The sequence below is a fragment of the Artibeus jamaicensis genome, unplaced genomic scaffold (genome assembly GCF_021234435.1).
Source record: "Artibeus jamaicensis isolate MK-2021 breed Jamaican fruit bat unplaced genomic scaffold, CSHL_Jam_final scaffold_916, whole genome shotgun sequence".
Taxonomy (NCBI): domain Eukaryota; kingdom Metazoa; phylum Chordata; class Mammalia; order Chiroptera; family Phyllostomidae; genus Artibeus; species Artibeus jamaicensis.
Window position 1 is genome coordinate 418,536 of NW_026522059.1, and position 20,195 is coordinate 438,730.

A 20,195-nucleotide genomic window follows, 5' to 3' on the forward strand; every position below is an offset into this window, starting at 1 on the left:
TTTGGGGGCAGAAGGGAGGCTCAGGGTGCATGTGGCCACCCAGGGATGGCCCCTGACCATCTGCTCTTGACTCCTTAGCAGGGAGGAGGAGGGAATTCTCACAGCTGCTTTACTGCTGAGAACGTTGCCAAGCTGGGTTTATTTTTTTTTCCGCAGGATGAAACACAGTGGTCTCCCTTGGGGACCAACACCTGCAGGAACTTTACGAGGCTGGGCTCCAAGCTCTGGGGCTGCAGTCAGCCTCCAGGTGCCTGCTGGGAAGCACCCAGGCCACCTGTGGGGCTGTCCTGCCAGTGGGGAGAAGGGAGCACGGGGCCAGCACTCACAGCGAGGGGCAGCTGCGTGGCCACGCGGTCGGGGGAGCTGCTCAGCAGGAAGGCGCGGCTCTCCTTGAAGGGGACGTCTCTGCTCATCTTCTCCAGGAGCAGCCCCAGGACCTGTGTGCTGACACTGGGCTCCACGGCCAGCGCCCGCCACAGGGTGCAGGTGTGGCTGCGACAGGGCGAGGGAGGTCATGCCAAGGCCACCGACGGCCTCAGCTCCACACGCCCCACATGCCTCCCGATTCCGCCCTGGCCAGGGGGGAGACGATGCCCAGTCTGACCTCAGGCCCAGATTCACACCTCCCCTGAGCCCAGGGGCCCGAAGATGGAGGGCCCGCCTGCAGTGGTGGGAGCGGTGCCTGCCCGAGGACCGAGGGTGCTGCCTGAGTCTTGGTGGCAGATGAGCCACCAAAATGAGCCTCAGTGCAGAACACAAGGTGACGGCCAGGGAGCTTGTTCAAAAGCACAGGGTGTCCCAGGCGCAGCGGGCCCCCACCCAGGACAGAGACGGCGAAGACAGACAGGCCTGCGGCCACAGCAACAGCCGCCCAGAGAGCGAGGGCGGAGGGGAGCCCGTGGACAGGCAGGATGCACAGGGCGGGAGCCGGGGAGCTGGGACTGTGACACGGGGGATGGGGCCTTTCCTGGCTCCAGGTGAGAGTCATGCCCCAGTGTCTGCCCAGACAGTGGTGCTGCCCTGCAGGGGACAGGCTAGAAGTGGACGGCACAGCCCATGACAGCGACCCGAGGGCAGAGGTGTCTCACCCGCTCCCCACACAGAGGAGCGGAGCAGAGGCAGGTGGGGCTGGGGATGCAGGGTGCCACACGGGGGCAAGACGCCCCCCAAACCCGGTGTCCACCCTTGCAGGCTGGCGGGTGCCGGTACCTGTCAAAGGGCAGGGGGCTGCCCAGGAGACTGGACACCACGGCCGGGCAGTGCTGCGACGCCAGGATGCGCACGCTGTGCTGTGCGGCCTGCAGGACATGCCCGTCCCGGGCATCCTGCGACTTGCAGCGCAGCGCACTCACGATCTCGGGCACCTGCGGGCGACAGATGCCGCGGTCAGACCAGAGGCGGGACGGCCTGGGGCAGCGCCCAGGCCAGGTGCCGTCCCTGTGGGGCTGCGGGAGGGAAGCCCGGGAGCGGCAGAGCCTCTCAGCGGCTGGGGTGGGGGTGGGGCAGGGTGCCCTCCGGGCTCCGTGTGCCGCGCCGAGGCCGACGGACCCCGTAACCCCACACATCCCACGTAGGGTCACCCAGCCCAGGTGCACAGGCCACCACACACCCACCCGCTCTGACCAAGAAGAAGGTGGGCAGTGGGCCTGGTGAAGGACAGAGAAGGGGAGACAGACCAACTCCCCAGACTGAGGTTGGAATGGGCCGGGAGGGCCCTGGCTGTGACCGTCTCTGTAGAAGCCACAGACGGACAAACCAGGGCAATGCCACAGGCAGCTGTCGGCAGCCTGGAGCCTCCTCAGGGCCAGTGCGGATGGGGGGCAGGGAGATGCCCGGCGGCACAGCCCCAACTGGCCTCTAGGCAGCTCAGCATGGCTTGAAGGCCCTGTCCAATACTGGTGGGCACGGCCTGACCATGCGGGGCCCCTGTGCCCTAGGCAGGGGCTGCACCCAACCGCAGGGTCCCCCACCACCACGCTGCACACCTGGAGAACACCCTGGTCTGAGGTGAGAATACAGGAGATGGTGCCGAGGAAAATAAGTCCCCAGGACAGGGAGGCTGGCAGATCGTGCCCTCCACCAACCCCTGGGTCCCAGGCACCTGCCTTTACCAAAACAGGGGGGACCCAAAGCTACAAAACTGCTAGAAGAAAACAGTGGGAAAGCTTTATGACACTGGATTTGGCAATGATCTCTTGGATGTTACACCAAAAGCAAAAATAGACATGTCACTATATCAAACTTTTATGCACCAAAGACACGATCCACAGAGGGAAAGGCAACCTACAGAATGGGTAAGAACACCTGCAAGTCATGTGACTGATAAGGGGTTAACACCCAGGATACATAAAGAACTCAAAACAAAAAACCAAATAACCTGACTTGAAAGCAGAAGGACATGAACAGACACGTCTCCAAAGAAGACACACAAATGGCCAGCAAGCGCATGGGACGGTGCTCGGCAGCACCCGCCGCACGGGGCGTGCAGACCAGCCCCCTAGGGGACACCACTGCCCACCCGCCAGCACAGCTGAAAGCAAAACAGGTGATGACCAGGGCTGGGAGCAGCAGAGAATTCGGAGCCTCGTGCACCATCGGTGGGAACGTAAACTGGTGCAGCCACCGCAGAAAACAGCACAGTCGTTCCTCAGAGGACTCAACGGAATGACCACACGACCCTGTGATTCTGCTGCTGGGTATATACCCAGAAGCACAGGAAACAGGATGTCAAAGATATTCACACACCACGTTCACAGCCTTATTCACAGAAGCTAAGAGACAGAAGCCACCCGAGTGCCCATCAAGGGCTGAAAGGACAGACATGTGAACACAGGAGCCACTGGTGGCCGAGGTCACCTGCAGCTGGCCTGTCCCCTCCTCCTGCAGAGCCACAGGGTACCTTCCTACCACCCACACTAGACCTGGGAGCTCCACTGCTGGGAACTGCCCTGTCTGGTTTCAGAAGCTGTAATCCCCCCAGGGCTAAGGCTGAGTAAAGGACCTCGGGACTATAAGCCACTTAGGAGACAAAGCTTATCTTCCTTGTAGGGGCACCACCTCTGCCCCCTCTCTTCACCCTGCTTGGCCCCCAGGCGGATGACTGGTTAGCCAATGATGGGTAAGATTCCTCAAATGAGGGACAACCTAAGACAGGCACAGTGGTGAAGGGGCCCTTAGGGAAGGACTTGAGGGGCTATAGACGAAGGGGGTGATGGACCCTCGCCCCTCGACTTTGACATAGGCTGAGTCCTCATTCTGTCTGTAAGAAGTTTCCTAATCTCTTAGTTGCCTTACTTCCCCTGCCTGACTTAAGCCTGAAGCAATGCCGGAGGTAGGTGCGGCCCTGTGCTGTAATCCTATTAAACCTGCTTTGCTAATACCCTCAATTTAAATGATAAGGGTCCAAGCAGGAAATGAGTTTGTTCCCCCAAAGTTTTATGGCCCTTTAACTAGCTGACCGTGACTCAGAATAAGCCCTCAGAGTTCTTTGAATGTTATCTATTGTTTAATAGTTTCTGCCTGACAGTGATTGATGAGCTTTACATAGACACCCTGTATTCCTGGGCAAACTGAACGCAATAAAAGCCTGTCGGGGCAGGGGTCGAGGCGCTCTCCTCTTGAGAGAGAAGCTGCACCATCCTTTTCCTCCAAAGGACTTGGAGTCCGTGTGAACTTGTCTCATCTCATCCATTATGCTGTAGACCCCAGGAGCCAGTCTCTGGGTCACTTCACCAAGTGCTACATAAACCCAAACTTTTGCCTGCCAAACGCTGACTGTCACAGCTGTGTCCTCTTCCCAACCTCCTGCCACACCACACCCCCAGGTCCTGACCCCCAACACCCCGTACCCCCGCCCTGCCCGAGTGCCCTGGGATGGTGCTTCCCCTCTCAAGCGTCACACCACACATGGCCCTCGGCTACTGCTTCTCCATCAGCAAACTCCACTCGTGTCCACAATACATCAAGTACAAATCAGCAAGAGAGGCACAGACAATGCAGAACAATGGGCCAAAGCCCGGTGCCCTCACAGGAGGATGTCCAAGTAGCCAGCTGACGCATGTGGAAGCCAGCTGACGCATGTGGAAGCCGTGCACACCCGTTAGACCGTTAGACACGGATCTGGCCCAGGTGCTCCAGCAGCCACCTGAGCCTGGTAGCCTGCCCGGCAGGGGTGGGCATGGGCAGCACCTCCAAGGCCTCCCTGCACCTGGCGATGACCCTCAGGACTCGAGTCCTCACCAGCTTCGGGGTCTGTCCACCCCAGCACCTTCCCATTTCCTTTTCTCACCTTACTTTCTGAGCGGGGTGACTCCTGCTAAAACCTAACCTTGGTCTTCAAACAAAAGAAGAATTTGTCCCCAACAGGCCCACAGGGAAAGGAGCAGAGCAGCACGCCCCGCCCTCCCTGGCAGGCCCCGCCCCCCACCTTCTCCTGGAGCAGGCTGCCCCGCTCCTTCAGCAGGCAGTTGATCAGGACGGTGGCCGCGCGGGAGCAGTTCTTGTCGGGGTCTCCCAGGCTCTCAAACAGGGTGAGCAAGAGGCTGATGAGTTGATCCGGCGGGAGGCGCTTCGCAATAATCTGGGAGGAGGGCTCCATGTCAGAGCTGAGGCAGGGCCTCCAGGAAGAGCACTGCCCTGGCCGGGGCTCCCAGGCCCGCCGGTGCCAGCACCCTCAAAACCCTGGGCTCAGCAGGGTGTGGGAGGTGCTGCCACACAGCTACTTCTCCGAACAAAACCCGACGTTGCTCCCTTCCCTGCGCCCCAAGCCCACCGGCCACAGTGCCCGCAGGGCCCCCGAGAGGAACCGCACTCCTGCCAGAGCCCTCTGTGGCCTGGCTGGCAGGTACCTGAGCGATGCTGTGGCAGGTGTGGAAGAGTATGGCAGGGTCGGGGTGCACAAGGCCGTCTTTGAGGGTGAGGAGCTGCTCGGCCACATCGTCCCGGTAGTCGCGGGAGAAGCCTGCAGGGACAGGACAGAGCGGGGAGCCGGGTGGGACCTCCCTGGCCCAGACTCTGCTCCCCACCCCTGCGGCACCTCTGCCCAGCCGGAGGCTCACCCTCGTAGCCCAGCTGGAGGTAGAGCAGGGAGTGGACACAGCTCACGGCCTCCTGGCGGGTGGCCGGCCACAGGTCCGCACACCGTGGGGAGAAGAGGCCGACAAGGAGGCCCAGGTTGTGGAAGGGCACCAGGGCCTGGAGAGGAGCAGGGTGGCAGGAGCTGCAGAGACACTGGGCAGGACGGCCAGAGGGGAACACGGGGCCACCCCCAGTGCGGGCTCCACTCAGCTCCTCTCTAACCGTGCCCAGCTGACTGGGGTCCCTAAGAGGACAGGAGGCCCAGGCTGGCAGGCCTGTGCGTGCTGAGAGTCGATCAGCAGACGAAGACAGAGCCCCACAGGCAGCAGAGGGGGCAGCTGATTCCACCACCGCCATCGGGTCCCCTCCCCCAGAAGGCAGACAGACCCCTGTCAGGTGAGGGAAACCCCCTTTCATTGGAACCGGTCCCGGCCACGCTTCTCAAGGGCTTTCCTCTCAAATGCTGAGCCCAGCGTCCTCCTGCCCTGGGATTTTCAGCCCCAGCCACCACCCCCCAGCTCACACCATTCGGCCTTCCTGCCCCACTGCCACCGCTCTGGTCCTGGGGTCACCAGCATGGGGATTCGCAGGAGCAGGGGAGGCTGGAGTGTGGGAAAAGGACCCCAGGAACCAGCTGTGGCTTGTCTTGGCCAGGTCAGAGGTCCGTCACGGCGCGCACCAAGACGCACTGTATGGGGACCGGCCACGAAAGAGCCTGCGTAAGCAAGGCCTGTCCACGGGGGTGCAGAAGCCGAGAGCTGCTGGGAGACACATGGCAGGTCTGGCCACACGAAGAACGGAAGTTTAGGTGCATTTTAAAAATTATCAAAACACCAAGAGAAAAAGCCGACAAGGATCCTGACAGATGAAAAAAAAGGGCATCTGGTGACAGCCAGTCGGTGCTTCTGACGAACGTGCTCTCAAGGCCCCGCTGGGTTCTGGCAGCCGGAACAGCATCCGGGACGCCAAGACCATGGGTTCCACTCCCGGGCAGGGCACGAACAGAAAGCAGCCAATGGATGCATGGATTAGTGGGACAACAAATCTCTCTCGCCCCTCCCTCTCTCCCTTCCTCTCTCTCAAAAGTCAGCAAATAAAAAAAAAGTCCTCATTAGGCAAGAATGGGCTAGAAAGAAGTATTCAAAGTCATGAAATCAAGAACTGCATCCCAGATGACTCTATCCAACAAAGCTCTCATTTAGAATGGAAGGGCAGATAAAGTGCTTCTCGGGTAAGGTCAAGTTAAAGGAGTTCGTCATCACCAAGGCCTTATTATATGAACTGTTAAAGGGACTTACCTAAGAAAAAGAAGACCAAAAATATGAACAATAGAATGACAGTAAATTCACAACTATTAACAAATGAACCTAAAGGAAAAGAAAAATGAAACCAAAAAGAAAAAAAACTAAGCAAACAACTAGAACAGGAGCAGAATCAGGGAAATGGACATCACACGGAGGGAGGTCAGTGGGGAGGGGGAGGGTGGAACAGGGGGAAAGCTACAGGGAAGAAGAAGCATAATTAGGCATAAAATAGACGTGGAGAGATAAAAAATGGTACAGGAAACAGGACTCAAAGAACTTGTATGTACAACCCATGGACATGAACTGACTCGGGGGAACTGGAGGGCTGGGGGGTGCAGGTTGGAGGGAGGATAAAGGGGGAAAAATTGGGAAAACTGTAATAGCATAATCAATAAAAATACTTTTAAAAAAAGTCCTCAAACAAGTAAGGAGCTGTGGAACAGGAGGGAGCGTGGACATGGCCCGTGAGGCCACGCCTCGTGCTCAGCCTCCAAACCACCAAAGGCACAGGCAGGGGAGGAGCTGAAGCCCCAGGTCTGCACACCAGGTGACCGCCCATCTGAACAGCACAAGGACGCTGGCTGAAAACCCACCAGAAGTAACCTCGGGAGGAGCCATAAGCTGCCCAGGGACCAAGCACCCCACAACCCACACTTTCCCAGATGCCAGCAGAGGCGGCAGTCACAGGCACAGCTGACAACCCCGAGGGCCCCATGATGGGCAGGACCGTCCACACGGAGCTGCCGGCTCTGCTCCCAAGTCCACGCGCCCGTCACCACCAGCAGCGGCTCTCTCTGGATCACGACATGAACCCAGGGTGGCGGCGGGCCGACAGCCAGAAAGCCCTCTGGATGCTTTGTGAATTGAGGGTGGCAGACTTCAAGCTGGGGACCCGGAACGAGCCACCCTGGTAGGGGCGGGGCAGTGGCGTCCCCGTCACTCACGCTGACGTGCAGGTGCTCCAGGAAGAACTGCAGCAGGCCCGCACTCAGGCCCAGCGCCCGCGCCCGCTCGTAGCCTCTCGGGGACTTGATCCACGGGCTCAGGTGCTGGGAAAGAAGGGGTCTTCACACAGGGGCCAGCCTGGGGGACGGCCCAGGAGCCCATACACGGCAAGCAGGTCAGTGTCCCTGCCAGGCCACCCTTCCCACTTTGGGGCTCCGCAGGGCCTGGTCAGAGAAGGGCACCCCTGCCCCATCTCTGTCCTGCTGGCCTGGCCACACATAGGGCCACCCCAGGTGGACCCAGAGCGAGCTGGGCCTACGAAGGGATGGAGTGTCCACCAGCTGCCCATCCCACTGTCTCGATGGCCCCGGACAGTCAGAAGCTCACACCTGCAGCACCTGCAGGATTTCTGCATCCAGGCAGCATGAGATGGAAGGGACAGGGACACAGGCTCCAGGCCCCACTGGGTCAGGGCCTGCCCCACATGCACACCTGCCCACAGACCCCACAACATTGCAGAAAGCACCAAACCAAACGGCCCCTGTGCTGCCCCCAGGCAAGGAGGGCACCCCAAAACAAGTATGAGTTGGCTGCCAGGTGCCCTCTGCCCCACTGGAGTGCACACCACACCACCACACACCTCCACCATGATCTGCAGGCCCTGGGGCGTCAGGTTCCGCCGAAGGACACTCCTCAGCAGGTCCTCAAGGGCGTGCATAGTGTCCAGGTACAGAGACTGAAAGAGAAGGAGGTGCTGGCCCCACCGGTGACCTCTGTGCCCACAGTGGCCACTCCTCTGCCCCCCAGAGACACGAGCAGGGGGCGGGCGAGGGGCACGCGGTGATACCTCCTGCTGGCCATCCTCCCCCTCGGGCTCGGGCGGCACCGCCATGACACTGTGCAGACAGCCGTGGACCATGTCTGTCCGTGCCTGCTCTTCCAGCTCGGGCTCCAGGGAGCTGAGCCGTGAGTTAAGGGCCAGGCCTGTCCGGCCACCCCCAAGCCCTCACCCCGGAAGCCCACACCCAGAGAAGAGGATACACCAAGTGGGTGCAGGCGAGCATGGCCTTCTTCCGAATGCGCGTCCGCATGGAGTCCGGGGGCTCTGCCTTGATAAAGTCCTGGGGGCAGTGCAATACTCAGCCCTGGGCAAGGGAACCGGCTCTCCTCCCAAGCGGCCGCCCTGGCTGCGCCGGAGCCCTGGCTGCCTGCACCTCGGCCTCTCCAGGCCCACTTCCCCTCGTCTGCGCCAGTGCCCTCCAGCCGCCCGGGGACCCACCAGGCCCTGCTCGGCCTTACCATCATCTGGGCCACCAGCTCCGCCTTCCTCGAGAAGTGGAAGGAGCCGGCCTGTGGGCTGCTGCAGACAGCCTGGCACACCATGCACACACTCTGTACAAGGCACAGCTGCAGGGCTGGGTCCTGCGGGGAAGGCTGGCTGCAGGAGGCCCCCAGTGCCCACTCCGAAGCACGGGGCTGCCCTGAGGTGGTGACCACTGCCTCTCTGCCCATGGGGTTGAGCCCAGAATGGGCGGCTGCCACAGCAAGAGGCTGGACCACACCCCCATTCTTAGGGACTTGTCAAAGCCACCAGGACCAAGAGGGCACCGTGAAGGAGCCCTGGGGCACTTGGTTTTGCCTGGCCCAGGCCCAGGGGTCCCTAGGGTACAGCCTTGGGCAGATAACTGCAGGCAGATGGCGGCTCTGTCCCCCCTGCACCCTGCAGTGTGGCCGAAAGTGTCCTGCAAGGAGGCAGAAGAGGCACACCCAACAAAAGCCCCAGGGGAGTGGGGCTGCCCCTGCCAGTCCTCCCAACTTGGCCTCTGGGGGTCAAGGAAGGGGGTATGCCCCCCACCTGGATTCTAATGGGTGCAGGGTAAAGGGACAACTCTCGGGGCAGCCCCACCCCCTGGCCAACCCCAGGAGACCAGCAGGTCTGTCTTCAAGGGGCGGGCCTGACGGTCCAAGAGAGGGGCTCCTGGGTTAGTGCCGGAGGTTCCAGAGGGAAATGTGTTAGTGAGGCCGGAGGCCACGTCACTGGCTACAGAGCTCGATGAAGGGTCAGCCCGATGAGCACCAGGGAGCAGAGCCAGGAGACAGGCTGCGGCCCGCAGCTCGCTGCCCCCGCCTGCAAATCCACTCAGACGGCAGAAGGCCCCTTCTTTCCACCCACCACCCAGAACCTGGGCCTGAGCAGGGGAGGGGCTGCTCCAAGGTACATGAGGACAGGCCCTGGGCTGAGGTTCCAGGACACTGTCCCCAGGGACCTGGACCAGGAAGCCCCAGCAGGCGTCCCCACGGCTCCTGCCCCTGAAGCTCAGCCCGCCCCGCAGAGAGAGAAAGGCATAGTCCACGCTTATCTCCTACACACTGTACCTTGGTCTCTACCTTTATTCCCAGAACCTGGACAACAAAAAGCAAGAGGCGTTACAATACAATACTGCGGCCTCGGCGCCCTCCCCAGCGCCCACCCGGCGCCCACCTTGGTGCTGAAGCACCGGAACACGTTCCGCAGGATGTCGGACTCGGCCCTGGCCAGCACCCGCTCCCGGGGCGCCTGCGAGGCCACGTGCCCGTAGCACAGGATCAGCGCGCCCTTCACACGCTCTGCCTCGTTCTCGCTGCGGTCCTGAGGCGGGAGGGTGGGGGCAACAGGGCTCAATCACGCAGGCAGCCCCCCACAGGGGGCCTTGCACACCACCCCCAGGTCTCCAGCAACGTCGGAGGCTCAATCTGACCACACCCAACCCCAGGAGAGCCCGTCCCTCAGGGAGAGCAGGACAAGCCATACTTAAGCGGTCTAGAGGCCAAGGGACAGAGGCCAAAGGTCTGAGTAGGGCACCAAAGCAGGGCTCAGGCAGGAGAAAGAGCTGGGGAGCCAAGCCAGGGTCCCCTCTGTCCTCGGGGCCTGCTCACACCTGCATAGCCAGCCCCGCCCTGAGATTCTGTAACAGGGACAGGCACTGGGAGACACACAACCAAGGGACAAGGGCGTGGGTGGAGGCTTACAGTCCACCCCCTCCTGAAATGGGCTTCGGCAAGAACTCTGCCTCCGCCAGCCACCAGGGGGCAGAGGACCAACAGAAGGCAGGTGGGACAGTGGAGGGCAGCGTGCCCCTTGTCACCAGCTGGGAGGAGCCCACACTCAGTTGCATGCACATGAGGAAGCAGAGGCCAGATGCCCCCGGCCTGTAGGGCACCCTGAGCCCAGGACGACCCCCACCACCTCCTCCCCAGCCTGGCTGCTGCTGTACCTTGAAAATGTTGAAAATGCCCATGGACTTCCTGGACATGTCTGACCTCACAGAATCCTCCAGCTGGGCCAGGGTGTCATCCAGGTGGGAGATGGCACAGATCCCAAAGCAGCAGGCCAGGCCCTGGGGAGGCGGGCGGGGCATTCACACCAGGGCGGGGACATGCAGGAGCGAGGGAGGATCATGCACACAGCACACGGCACACACGGCACACGGCTCACGGCTGCCTCTGTGCACAGCACGCATACAGCACACACGTCGCCGGCCCCGAGCCTGAGAGAGGACACTGAATGCCGCCGGCGGCAGTGGGCCCGGGGCTCCCCGGGGGCGGGGCCAGGGTGGGCACCTCGCGCTCAGCCTCCTCCTGGTATCTGGCTGTCTCCAGCAGCTCCTGCAGCAGCTTCCGCACCACGTCCTTACTGGAAGCAGCACCCAGGGTGGTCCCCACACATTTGTACAGGAAGTTCTGCGGTAAAGCCAGGGAGAGCGCTGTGCTGACGCCGGCAGAGGGAGCCCCGCATGCCAGCTGACATGGGAGGGGCTGCTGGGAACCCAAGGCACTGGCCACTGTGTGAGCAGGGAGTGTCCTGGCAACCAGCCGCTCTGAGGTGGCCCACGGGCCTCCTCTTCCTAGGTCAGCCGGGGCCCCACGGGCCACCAGGTAGACTCAGGCAGCAAATGACATGGACTCAAAGTACAGGAACTTGGGCCTAAGGACCATTACCCCGAAAACCCCAGCAGGCCGTCACCCCACACCTTCTCCTGGGCTGTCCCATTGGAGCAGGGCAGCTGCTTGCACATCTCCAGGCTCAGCTGGCAGGTCCAAGTGTTGTCAGACACAGTGGCCAGGCTGTCCCGAAGGAACTGCGGGCAGGAGCAACAGTGAGGGCTGGGAGCTCAGCCTACGTTGGGCTGTCTGGGGAGGGGCCGAGGCCCAGGGGTGGCCCACAGTGACCCCAGGGGGCCCTATGCCATGGCTCTGAATGGTGGTGGGTGACCTTCTCATTCAGGCAGACATACACCAGGTCACAGGGCCACAGACAGCTCTGGGCCTGGCAATGGACAAGCCAGGAGGCTGCCGTGGCCAGGGCAGCACAAAGCCCCTGTGATTGGCTGTCACAGCAGGGTGGGCAGTCTGTGAGGGTGGCTGACAGTCCTCACCCCAGAGACACCACCTGTCTCCCGCCACCGGCCACATCACTAGGTCAAGGCAGGTGTCACAACCCTGGGCAAGTACAGTCCCCACGTCCCCCCACCCAGGCCGGGCCGGACCTTGGCCTCTCCTCCCTTGTCTCACCACCAGCAGCTTTTCCTCCCATTCCTTCTGTGACAGGGTTTCCTCACTATGTTCTGAAACGACAGTTACCCATCAGCCTGGCAAGGAGGCCCATCCCAGCAGACAAGAGGGGTGTTCGGAGCATCCTGAGCCCAGGCCCCACCCCACCTCCAGAGCACAGAGGAAATCCAGAGCAGGCCAGCACCCCAGGCACCCCAAGCAGCAGCGGCACCCTTTGGCCTGCTGTCCAGACCCCTTCCTGAAGCACGGTGGAGACGACCGCTTCCCACTGCAAACCCTGGGCCCACAGCCAGCACTGCTCTGGCCGGCAGAATAGAGTCGAAGGTGCAGGGCCCACGCTCTCCGGGGCCTCACCCTCCAGGTGCTCCAGCAGCAGGGGGATGGTCGTGGCCCACCTCGGCCCCAGCAGAGGGTGGATGTCTCGATGCAGGACGCTCAGGAGGCGCAGCGAGGCTGCCCCCCGGCCATCTCCCAGGTAGGGGCGGGAAGACACGGTCTGCAGGGAAGGGGCGGGGGGGGGGGGAGCTTGCAGCCAGGCAGGATCACAGGGCTGCCCACAGGGCACCGGGTGGAGGCAATGAGCCCCTCAACACAGCTCCCAGATACCCAGAGGGGAGTGCCTGGGACGGCACCCTTCCCTCGGCCGCGACAGCGCAAGGACAGGCGCCCATGGGCAGGGGGAGCACCAGCTCCTCTGCTGACACCCCTCAGAGGCCTCTGTGTGGCTTACCAGGAGCCTGGTGGCTATGGCGAAGGGAGACGGCAGGGTCACTGCAAAGGAGATGCGAGGCTCAGGGACCGCTCAGAGGCTGCTAGGGGCACATCCTGAGCGGACACAGGGCGGGGGTGGGGTAGGGGCTCCACGCACCGTTGCCATCGTACTGGATGAGGAGGGTGTCGGCCCCAGCCTCCTGTCTCTTCTGGGCCAAGTGCACGAGGCTCTTGCAGAGCGGGGTCAGAGCCCCCGTGAAGCGCTCAGGGGTGAGGAACTGGAGCAGGTACGGCCAGAGAACCTGGGGGCAGCGCAGAGGTTGGTCTGAGGATCCAGGCTGGCGCAGGGGGGCAGCTTCAAGAAGCCCCCACCCCAGGCCCGCGGCTCAGGGAAGGTCTAGCCAGTTAAGTAGACGCCAGCGGCAGGGCCAGCAGGGGTGGGTCAGTGGCAGGGCAGGGGCGGGGCGTGCACTCACGTCGCTCATCCGGTCCACGGTGGTGCTGACCAGGTAGAGGGTGCTGACGCTGATGGCGCGCACGCTATCAGCCGGGGGCTCCGCCCCAGGGCCCCTGGAATTCTGAGGCTGGGGGATGGGGAAGGAGGAGCATGTCGGGGCCCTGGGCCTAACGTCTCCATTCTCCAAGATACCCAGCCGTGGGCTCTGGGCGGTGAGGACCCAGCCTGTATGGAGGCTGGTCAGACCCTGCCCAGCCCCCACCGCAGGGACACCCGTGTCACTACAGGCAGGAAATGCAGTCAGCGCTAAGATCTGCCAAGGAAGCAGTTCGTCCAGCTTAGTTCCAGTCTCCAACACAACGGACACCCTGGGCATCTCCCGCAAGCCCCCGACTGCGTGAGAGAAGACCTCCCCCGGGCTCCAGCACTCTGCCATCTGCAGTGACCGGGCCTTCCTGGAAGGGCGCCACCCGAGAAAACTCCCACCTAGGACTCGGGACAGTGCAGCCTCGACACAGTGAGCCGGGCCCCGGGCGGCCCCTGAGCAAGAGAACGGCCGGCTCTGCAGAGGCTCCACTGCCTCCCACTCCCGCCTGGAAAGCCAGCGCCGCACCGGGCGGCTGCAACACCTCTGGGCACTGGTCAGTCCTCTCACTTAGAAATCAAGGCCAAGAGGAAAAACTAGGGGCAGATAGGCCTTGAACGACCATTTTTAAAGCTCCGGAAATATACCAAACACACACAGAGAACTCTGACAGCCTGACCTCCCAGGAGGCCGAAAACAGTATCTCAACAGACTCTTGAAACGGAAGCAAACCTGGCCAGAGTCGGTGCAGATGATGCAACAAAGGGACAAGTCCACAACAGCCATGACAAGCTGGCCCCTAGAAAAATTTTACAGTCTCACAAGAAACTTTGAGTTAATAAAGAACCCAAGTGGACCTGGCTGGTGTGGCTCTGGATTGAGTGCCAGACTGAGAACCAAACGGTTGCTGGTTTGATTCCCAGTCAGGGCACCTACCTGGGTTGTGGGCCAGGTCCCCAGTAGGGGGCGCTTGAGAGACAACCACACATTGATGTTTCTCTCCCTCTTTCTCCCTCCTTTCCCCTCCCTCTAAAAATAACAAACAAACAAACAAACAAACGAGTAAACACTGCAAACTGACAGTGGACGCTGAGGCCCATCCAAGCCCATTAGGAGCGACAACATGAGGACACGGATGAAGAACACAGACTTGCCCTGAAAAACATGCTACAGGTGGGAAATATTGACATGAACCAAAATGAGGAAAAAACTAAAAAATTATACCCATTGAAAGACAGAATTCAACTCAGGAAGTGAACGGTGAAATGGTTATTGCTGAGGAAGGGATGACTGACTTGGAGGAGCAAGCCGCAGACTTGAAGGGACAATAAAGGAACAAAAAAGAAAAACATGAAAGCCAGAAGCATTGCCATGCAGACAACACACGCACTGGAATTAGGGTGAAGCGGAGAGCCGGAAAAATTCAAAGAAATAAAGGAGGCAAGTCCCACAGAAATAAAAGACAAAAAGAGCTCATCTGAAAACGGTCCAGAGCTGGAGGCAAGGGCAGCTCAAGGGGAGCCTGGAACTTCCTCCAGTGCCAGGAGGTCAAGGCTCAAAGGATGGAGGCCCTATCGCAGGGACACCTGCCAAGTGCGGCACAATCTGGCCGCCAAACCAGCGACGGAACCGGATTAAGAACGACCGCGCAGCGCAGCAACCCGTGACCCACACGGCCACACACACACACACACACACACGCGCGCGAGAGCACAAGAACGGGGAGAGAGCTCTTTGTTGTGGAAAATGACCAAGCAGTAAGTACAGAAAAATCAGCGGAGTTAGAAAATCAGAAACTGATTCTAAAGCCAGGCGAAAGTTTAATCAGCAAACTTTCACAGTCCACCTGCGTTGCAGCGCGCGTCAGAGCTCCGACCCTCGCAAGGTTGAGTAATACTCCGCCCCCGCGGCCGCGGGACTGCTATGGGCGCTCGTTTCAGCCGTTGCGCATCGCGCCGCCGCCGTGAGCACTGCTGCGCGGATCTCTCTCCCACGCCCGGCTCTCAGTTCTTTTGCGGGTGTACCCACAAGTGGAATGGCTTGGTCAGATGATAATCCTATCAAGGATTACCTTTCTAAAGACCCCACACGCTGTTTTCTGTGCACCAGGGGGCTTGGCCTTGAAGCAGCCCCTGACAACACTGGCTCGTGTGCCGAGGTCCTGAGCGCCTGCGCGGTCTGCCTCCGGCGAAAACCCGGGACATTCCGCAGCCTCCGGAGCGCGCCCGCGGCCCCTCTGGGACGCACGGAGACCTGCGCACAGAATGGCGTCGACTGCAGCGGCCCAGGGCCTGCGAGTCTAGTGCGTCACCGCGCAGGCGGCGCTCTCAGCCCTGAGATTCACAACCAAAGCTGGGCCGGGGGAACACATCACCTCAATGGCCGGTTGTCTATCAAAGAAGCCAAATTCACAGTTAAAAACTTTCTGACGAAGGAACCTCCAGGCCATGGCGCCACCGAGGAATTCTACCAAAGACGGAAGAAAAAATGATACCAATTCTTCACAAACTCTCTCACGAATCAGAAGAGGTGGGTACATATCCAAACTTAGTGAGGCTCTAGCATCAGCTGTGAAAGACATGAGGAAGGTACAGACCAATATCCAGCCTGAAGAGGCACAAACTCTCTCAACGAAATATCGGCCAATCGCACCCAGCGATGGGTTAACAGGACAATGAGTCATGATCAGGCTTCATCTGGGGGCTGCAAGGGTCACTCCCCGACGCAGGCAGAGCCCAGAGGGTGCTGGCGTCTCATGGATGCGGGGACAGCGCAGCGGTGCAGAAAGGAGGGTGTCCAGCAAGCAGAGCTGGAACGACTGGGTGCACGGCTTGTGCACCGTGATGAGCCTCAGCCCGCACCTCCCGCTCAAACCAAAATGAACTCAAAACGGATCCCAGACCTAAATGCAAACCCAAAACTTAAAACTCCTGGAAGACAGAGGAGGAAATCATTGGGTTGAGCGAGAATTTACTAGCTAAAACACCAAAAGGATGATCTATAAATTAAAAAACCGATAAGCTGGGCTTCTAAAATAGTAGCACTTCTGCTCTTTGAAAGATACTGCTAAAACTATAAGGACACGCACAGAACGCAGTTTTCTGACGGGGGACTCATCCCCGAACATGTAAGGGACACTCAACACTCAAGGACAAGGAAGCAAACAATCCGATTAAAAAACAGGCCAACGCTGTGGAAGAGGGTGTGTGGCTGGCAAGTGAGCCAGGAGGAGAAGGTGGGCATCCACAGCCATCAGTGAAATGCAGGTTGAACCCACAGTGAGGCGCCGCCCTGTGAGGGAGGCCTAAGGACCAAACAGCAGCCCCGGCGGGTGGGCGGTGGTTGGAACATCGTCCTGTACAGCATACGGTTGTGGGTTCAATCCCGGGTCAGCGCACAGGCAGGAGGCAACTCATCGATGTTTCTTTCTTAAATAGATGTTTCTCTCTCTCTCTCCCTCCTTCTCCATAACCAATTCAAAAAACACTCTCAGGTAAGGATGAAAGAAATGACACCATACTCAAAAAGCCCCAAGTGCCGACAAGGAGGAGGGGCAGCAGGCACTGCCACTCGGCTGTGGGCGTGCGGATGGTGTGGCCCCTCCGAGACGGTTTGGAAGTTTCTTGTCACCTGGATGCCCTTTAGCCCCGCAACCTCACAGCGGGCGCCTGCCCCAGGCGCACCAAGGTGCTCTCGTGAGAACTGCAACCCAGGGCCTGGAAGCAGTTGGAATGTGCTTCCGCTGGCGACTGCGCAGACAAGCTCCCGATGGAACAGGACTCAGCAGTGAAAGTGAGCAGGTGACGGGTCCCGGTGACAGTGCAGAGGACCTCAGACGCGGGACCCTCGAGACAGAAGTCAGACTCAAAGGGCCCCAAACTGCGTGATTCCATTTAGGTGACACTCTGGAAAAGGTGACCCTCAGGGACAAAAAACAGATGACAGCAGCTCGGGTGGAGGGGGGCTGGGCCCAAGGAGGCAAAGGGAAGTGGGGCCCTGGGGTGTCCGCCATGTCCTGAGCTGCGGCTGCGGCTGTGAAGGTACAGGGTGCCTTTTGCTGTGCACGGGGTGCGCTGCGTCACCCTGGCTGGGAAAAGAGCACCGGCATGAGCCTTCCTGCCCCTTCAGGCCCCTCCTCGGCCAAGGCTGCCGGGTCTCAGAGTCACCGGTCGATGTGTTTGCTCACATACATTTTCTCACAGGCATTTTGAAACATGGGCAGAAGTAGGAAGACAGACACAGCAAACGGCCGCATGTCTGCCCAGCTCCCACTGGCAGGAAGTGTGCTAATCGAGCAGCTGCTGCTTCCAAAATCATTTAAGTCTCTCACATTTTCTCCAGTTCGAAATGTTGACAAGGGATCAGAGAATCCGTAGTAGAACCTTCCTTATCGAATGAAATGAAAGCATATCTCCTACCACGAGGGTCTCGGCGCCCCCGAGGTGTGCCCAGGACCCTGACGGGCCCAAGAGAGAGCACGCAGCTGGGCAGACTCACGAGGCCCCCACTCCCTCTGGCTGGCCTCCTGTTTCGGCATCCGGCCCACTCCTGGTCAGGGGCACCAAGTGCCCTGTCATGCCCACCTGGTCCTGAGCTGGGCAGACAGGCCGGCTCTGAGGACCTGAGGGGACCCAGGCCCAGAGCCGGACAGTGGCCGCAGCCCCCGTGCTCACTGCATCCACAATGTCCACTTCCCCGGGGTCCGCCTTGCTCTCCCTCAAGAGGAAACTGGGATTTTCTCAGCAACATTTCCAACAGCAGAGCCCCACAGAGAGCCGCGTGCCTGTTCTGCCTCTCCCACCTGAGTCCTGGTGCCAAGGAACTGACCGCTGGGGTGCAGAGGCCCCGACTGGACACTAGAGAAGTCTGCTGGGCACACGGCCCGAGGCTGCAGCCACCCCGTCAGCCCCCAGCGCCCCCAGTACCCGTGCTCCCAGCAGAGCCGCCAGGTCCCGGCCGGCGGGGGGAGGGCCTTACCTCGGCATCAGGGGGCAGTGCACACTGCTGCACGATGTACTCCAGCATCGCCTCGCCGCCAGGCTGCTCCAGGTAGCCGTGGTGGGCCATGGCACTGATCACCTGCACCACTGCCCGCTTCACCTGCACGGAGGGACAGTCCTGGACAGTCCAGTCTGGACCCACAAGTCTCACCCCTTCCTGGGCCTGCGCCACATCTGCACCCTCACCCGGGCCTCCCTCACAGCGCCTCATGGCAAAGGTGGCCCTGTCCAGCCTGCGGACACCCAGCACCCAGGGCTGTGCTCCTCATGCCCCAGCCCCTCTCGCCCTGCAGGGAAGTCACCCAGACTCCCTGGGAGGCCTGAGCTTGTCAACCAGCCCCACTCAGTGAACAGCACCCTCTCCGGGTGCAGGCACCTCCCCCTGGGCCACGCCCACCAGCTCAGCCTTCTGGGGCTGGTGACTGTCAGCCCTGCAGCCACCAGGACTGCGTGGTGGGGGCCCGCTGAAGGCCCTGGGCACAGGCAGGGGGCTCCCAGGGTGGCAGCCCGCGTGCTGTCACATTGCTGCCCACACACAACTCCACGGGGAGGGGCAGGGTGGGGGGGCCCCACATTGCAGCCCCCTGGGCCTGCACCACGGCTGAGGCCACTCTGTCTTTTCCCTGTACTGAGCCACGGGCGTGGGTCCGACCGCCCTGGTGAGCTCTGCGTCCTTCCAGGGAGTTCTGGAGCCTGGGGGTGGTGCTGGGCACGCCCAGCCTCACACCTGGACGCCGCAGCGGGAATGAGCTGGGGGCTCCCAGGCACACGGCCCCACACCGATCCCCGCTGGCCGCACTCCCCGCGGCAGCTGATGGCCCAGCTCAGCCGGCCCTGCGACTCACCTTGCAGTTGGTGTCCAGAAGGGGAAGCCTCATGGAGGAGAGGATAAAGGGCTTCTTCGCCTCCATCTGAGCAGCTGTAAGAAACGAGCAGGCGGCTCAGCCTCCCCCGGGACCCAGGCCCTGTCACCGGGCACTGGCCTCTGTGTGGCCCTCCATGTGGGTGTGGGGGGACACAGACGCAAAGCCCACCGCTCCTCTCAGGGGACAAATCACTTTTTACTCCAAATAACATGTTACCCCTTTAAAAAGTCAGAAAGTTGACGGTTGAAGGCGACAGGACGATCAAGAAAATGTGAACCAAGGATTTAATATTTTATAACCAGCGAAACGGACCATCAAGTATAACCCACAGAAACGTTCCCGACAAGCAGAAATCGGGACTGCGTGCCCACCAGCCCCTGGGCCCACCGGGAACGAGCCCCTGCAGAATGGCAGACATACTCGTTGAGAGCGAGACATGCACCCATCAGTGCCACGCAGCGCCGCTCACCGCAGCCAAGGCGGGGACGCGGCCCAGGCACCCGCCACCGGGCGTGTGGGTGACGAGGCCGTGGCACACACATGTGACAGAACATCGCTCGGCCACGACGAAGAGTGAGATCGTGCCGTTTGCGACAACATGGATGGAGCCAGAGGGCATTACTCTGGGTGAGATAAGTCAGAGACAGACAGACAGACACCATGTGGCTTCAGTCATAGGTGGAATCTGAAGAACAAAATAAGCGAACAAACAAAACAAAACAGACAGACCCATAGATGCGGAGAACAGGTCGATGGTTGCCGGAGGGCAGGGGCTGGAGGGCAGGAATGAAAACAAACAAAAAAACCCTCCAAGTCATTTTAAGGAAAGTAAAATAAAGCAATTCATATCAGCTTTCTTCATAATTGCCAAAAGTTGAAAACAACCTCAACTTCCATTACCACGATAGCAAACTTTTAAAAAGATTTTGTTTATTTTTAGACAGAGGGGAAGAGAGGGACAGAAACATCAGTGTGTGTTTGCCTCTCATGCTCCCCCTCCTACGGACCTGGCCTGCAACCCAGGTCTGTACGCTGACTGGGAATCGAACTGGCGACCTTTAGGATTGAGGGCTGGCCCCCAGCCCGCTGTGCCAGAGCAACCGGGGCCGGGAGGGTAATTTTTATTCACAAACTATAATGGAATACAGCTCACAACAGCAAAGGAGGAACAGCACACACACAACCCGTACGAGTCTCAGA

The 20,195-nt window shown here is 60.4% G+C and overlaps 1 protein-coding gene across 13 annotated transcripts in view; it reads right to left on the reverse strand.

The window, feature by feature from the left end:
* The window catches only part of MROH1 (maestro heat like repeat family member 1), a 43,315-nt gene that overhangs the window by 6,058 nt on the left and 17,062 nt on the right, over window positions 1-20,195 (reverse strand). For all 13 annotated transcript variants that reach the window (XM_037166487.2, XM_037166488.2, XM_037166480.2 and 10 more), the window contains 22 exons: window positions 18,975-19,048; window positions 18,107-18,229; window positions 13,064-13,171; window positions 12,745-12,889; window positions 12,607-12,647; window positions 12,231-12,372; window positions 11,877-11,929; window positions 11,336-11,443; window positions 10,926-11,045; window positions 10,580-10,702; window positions 9,808-9,954; window positions 9,702-9,728; window positions 8,625-8,747; window positions 8,367-8,446; window positions 8,173-8,284; window positions 7,966-8,061; window positions 7,325-7,429; window positions 5,058-5,193; window positions 4,848-4,960; window positions 4,427-4,579; window positions 1,210-1,364; window positions 327-492 (listed from right to left, as the gene is read on the reverse strand). In XM_037166487.2, the coding sequence (XP_037022382.2) occupies window positions 327-492; window positions 1,210-1,364; window positions 4,427-4,579; window positions 4,848-4,960; window positions 5,058-5,193; window positions 7,325-7,429; window positions 7,966-8,061; window positions 8,173-8,284; window positions 8,367-8,446; window positions 8,625-8,747; window positions 9,702-9,728; window positions 9,808-9,954; window positions 10,580-10,702; window positions 10,926-11,045; window positions 11,336-11,443; window positions 11,877-11,929; window positions 12,231-12,372; window positions 12,607-12,647; window positions 12,745-12,889; window positions 13,064-13,171; window positions 18,107-18,229; window positions 18,975-19,048 (2,450 nt within the window). The remainder of the gene's footprint in view (window positions 1-326; window positions 493-1,209; window positions 1,365-4,426; window positions 4,580-4,847; window positions 4,961-5,057; window positions 5,194-7,324; window positions 7,430-7,965; window positions 8,062-8,172; window positions 8,285-8,366; window positions 8,447-8,624; window positions 8,748-9,701; window positions 9,729-9,807; window positions 9,955-10,579; window positions 10,703-10,925; window positions 11,046-11,335; window positions 11,444-11,876; window positions 11,930-12,230; window positions 12,373-12,606; window positions 12,648-12,744; window positions 12,890-13,063; window positions 13,172-18,106; window positions 18,230-18,974; window positions 19,049-20,195) is intronic.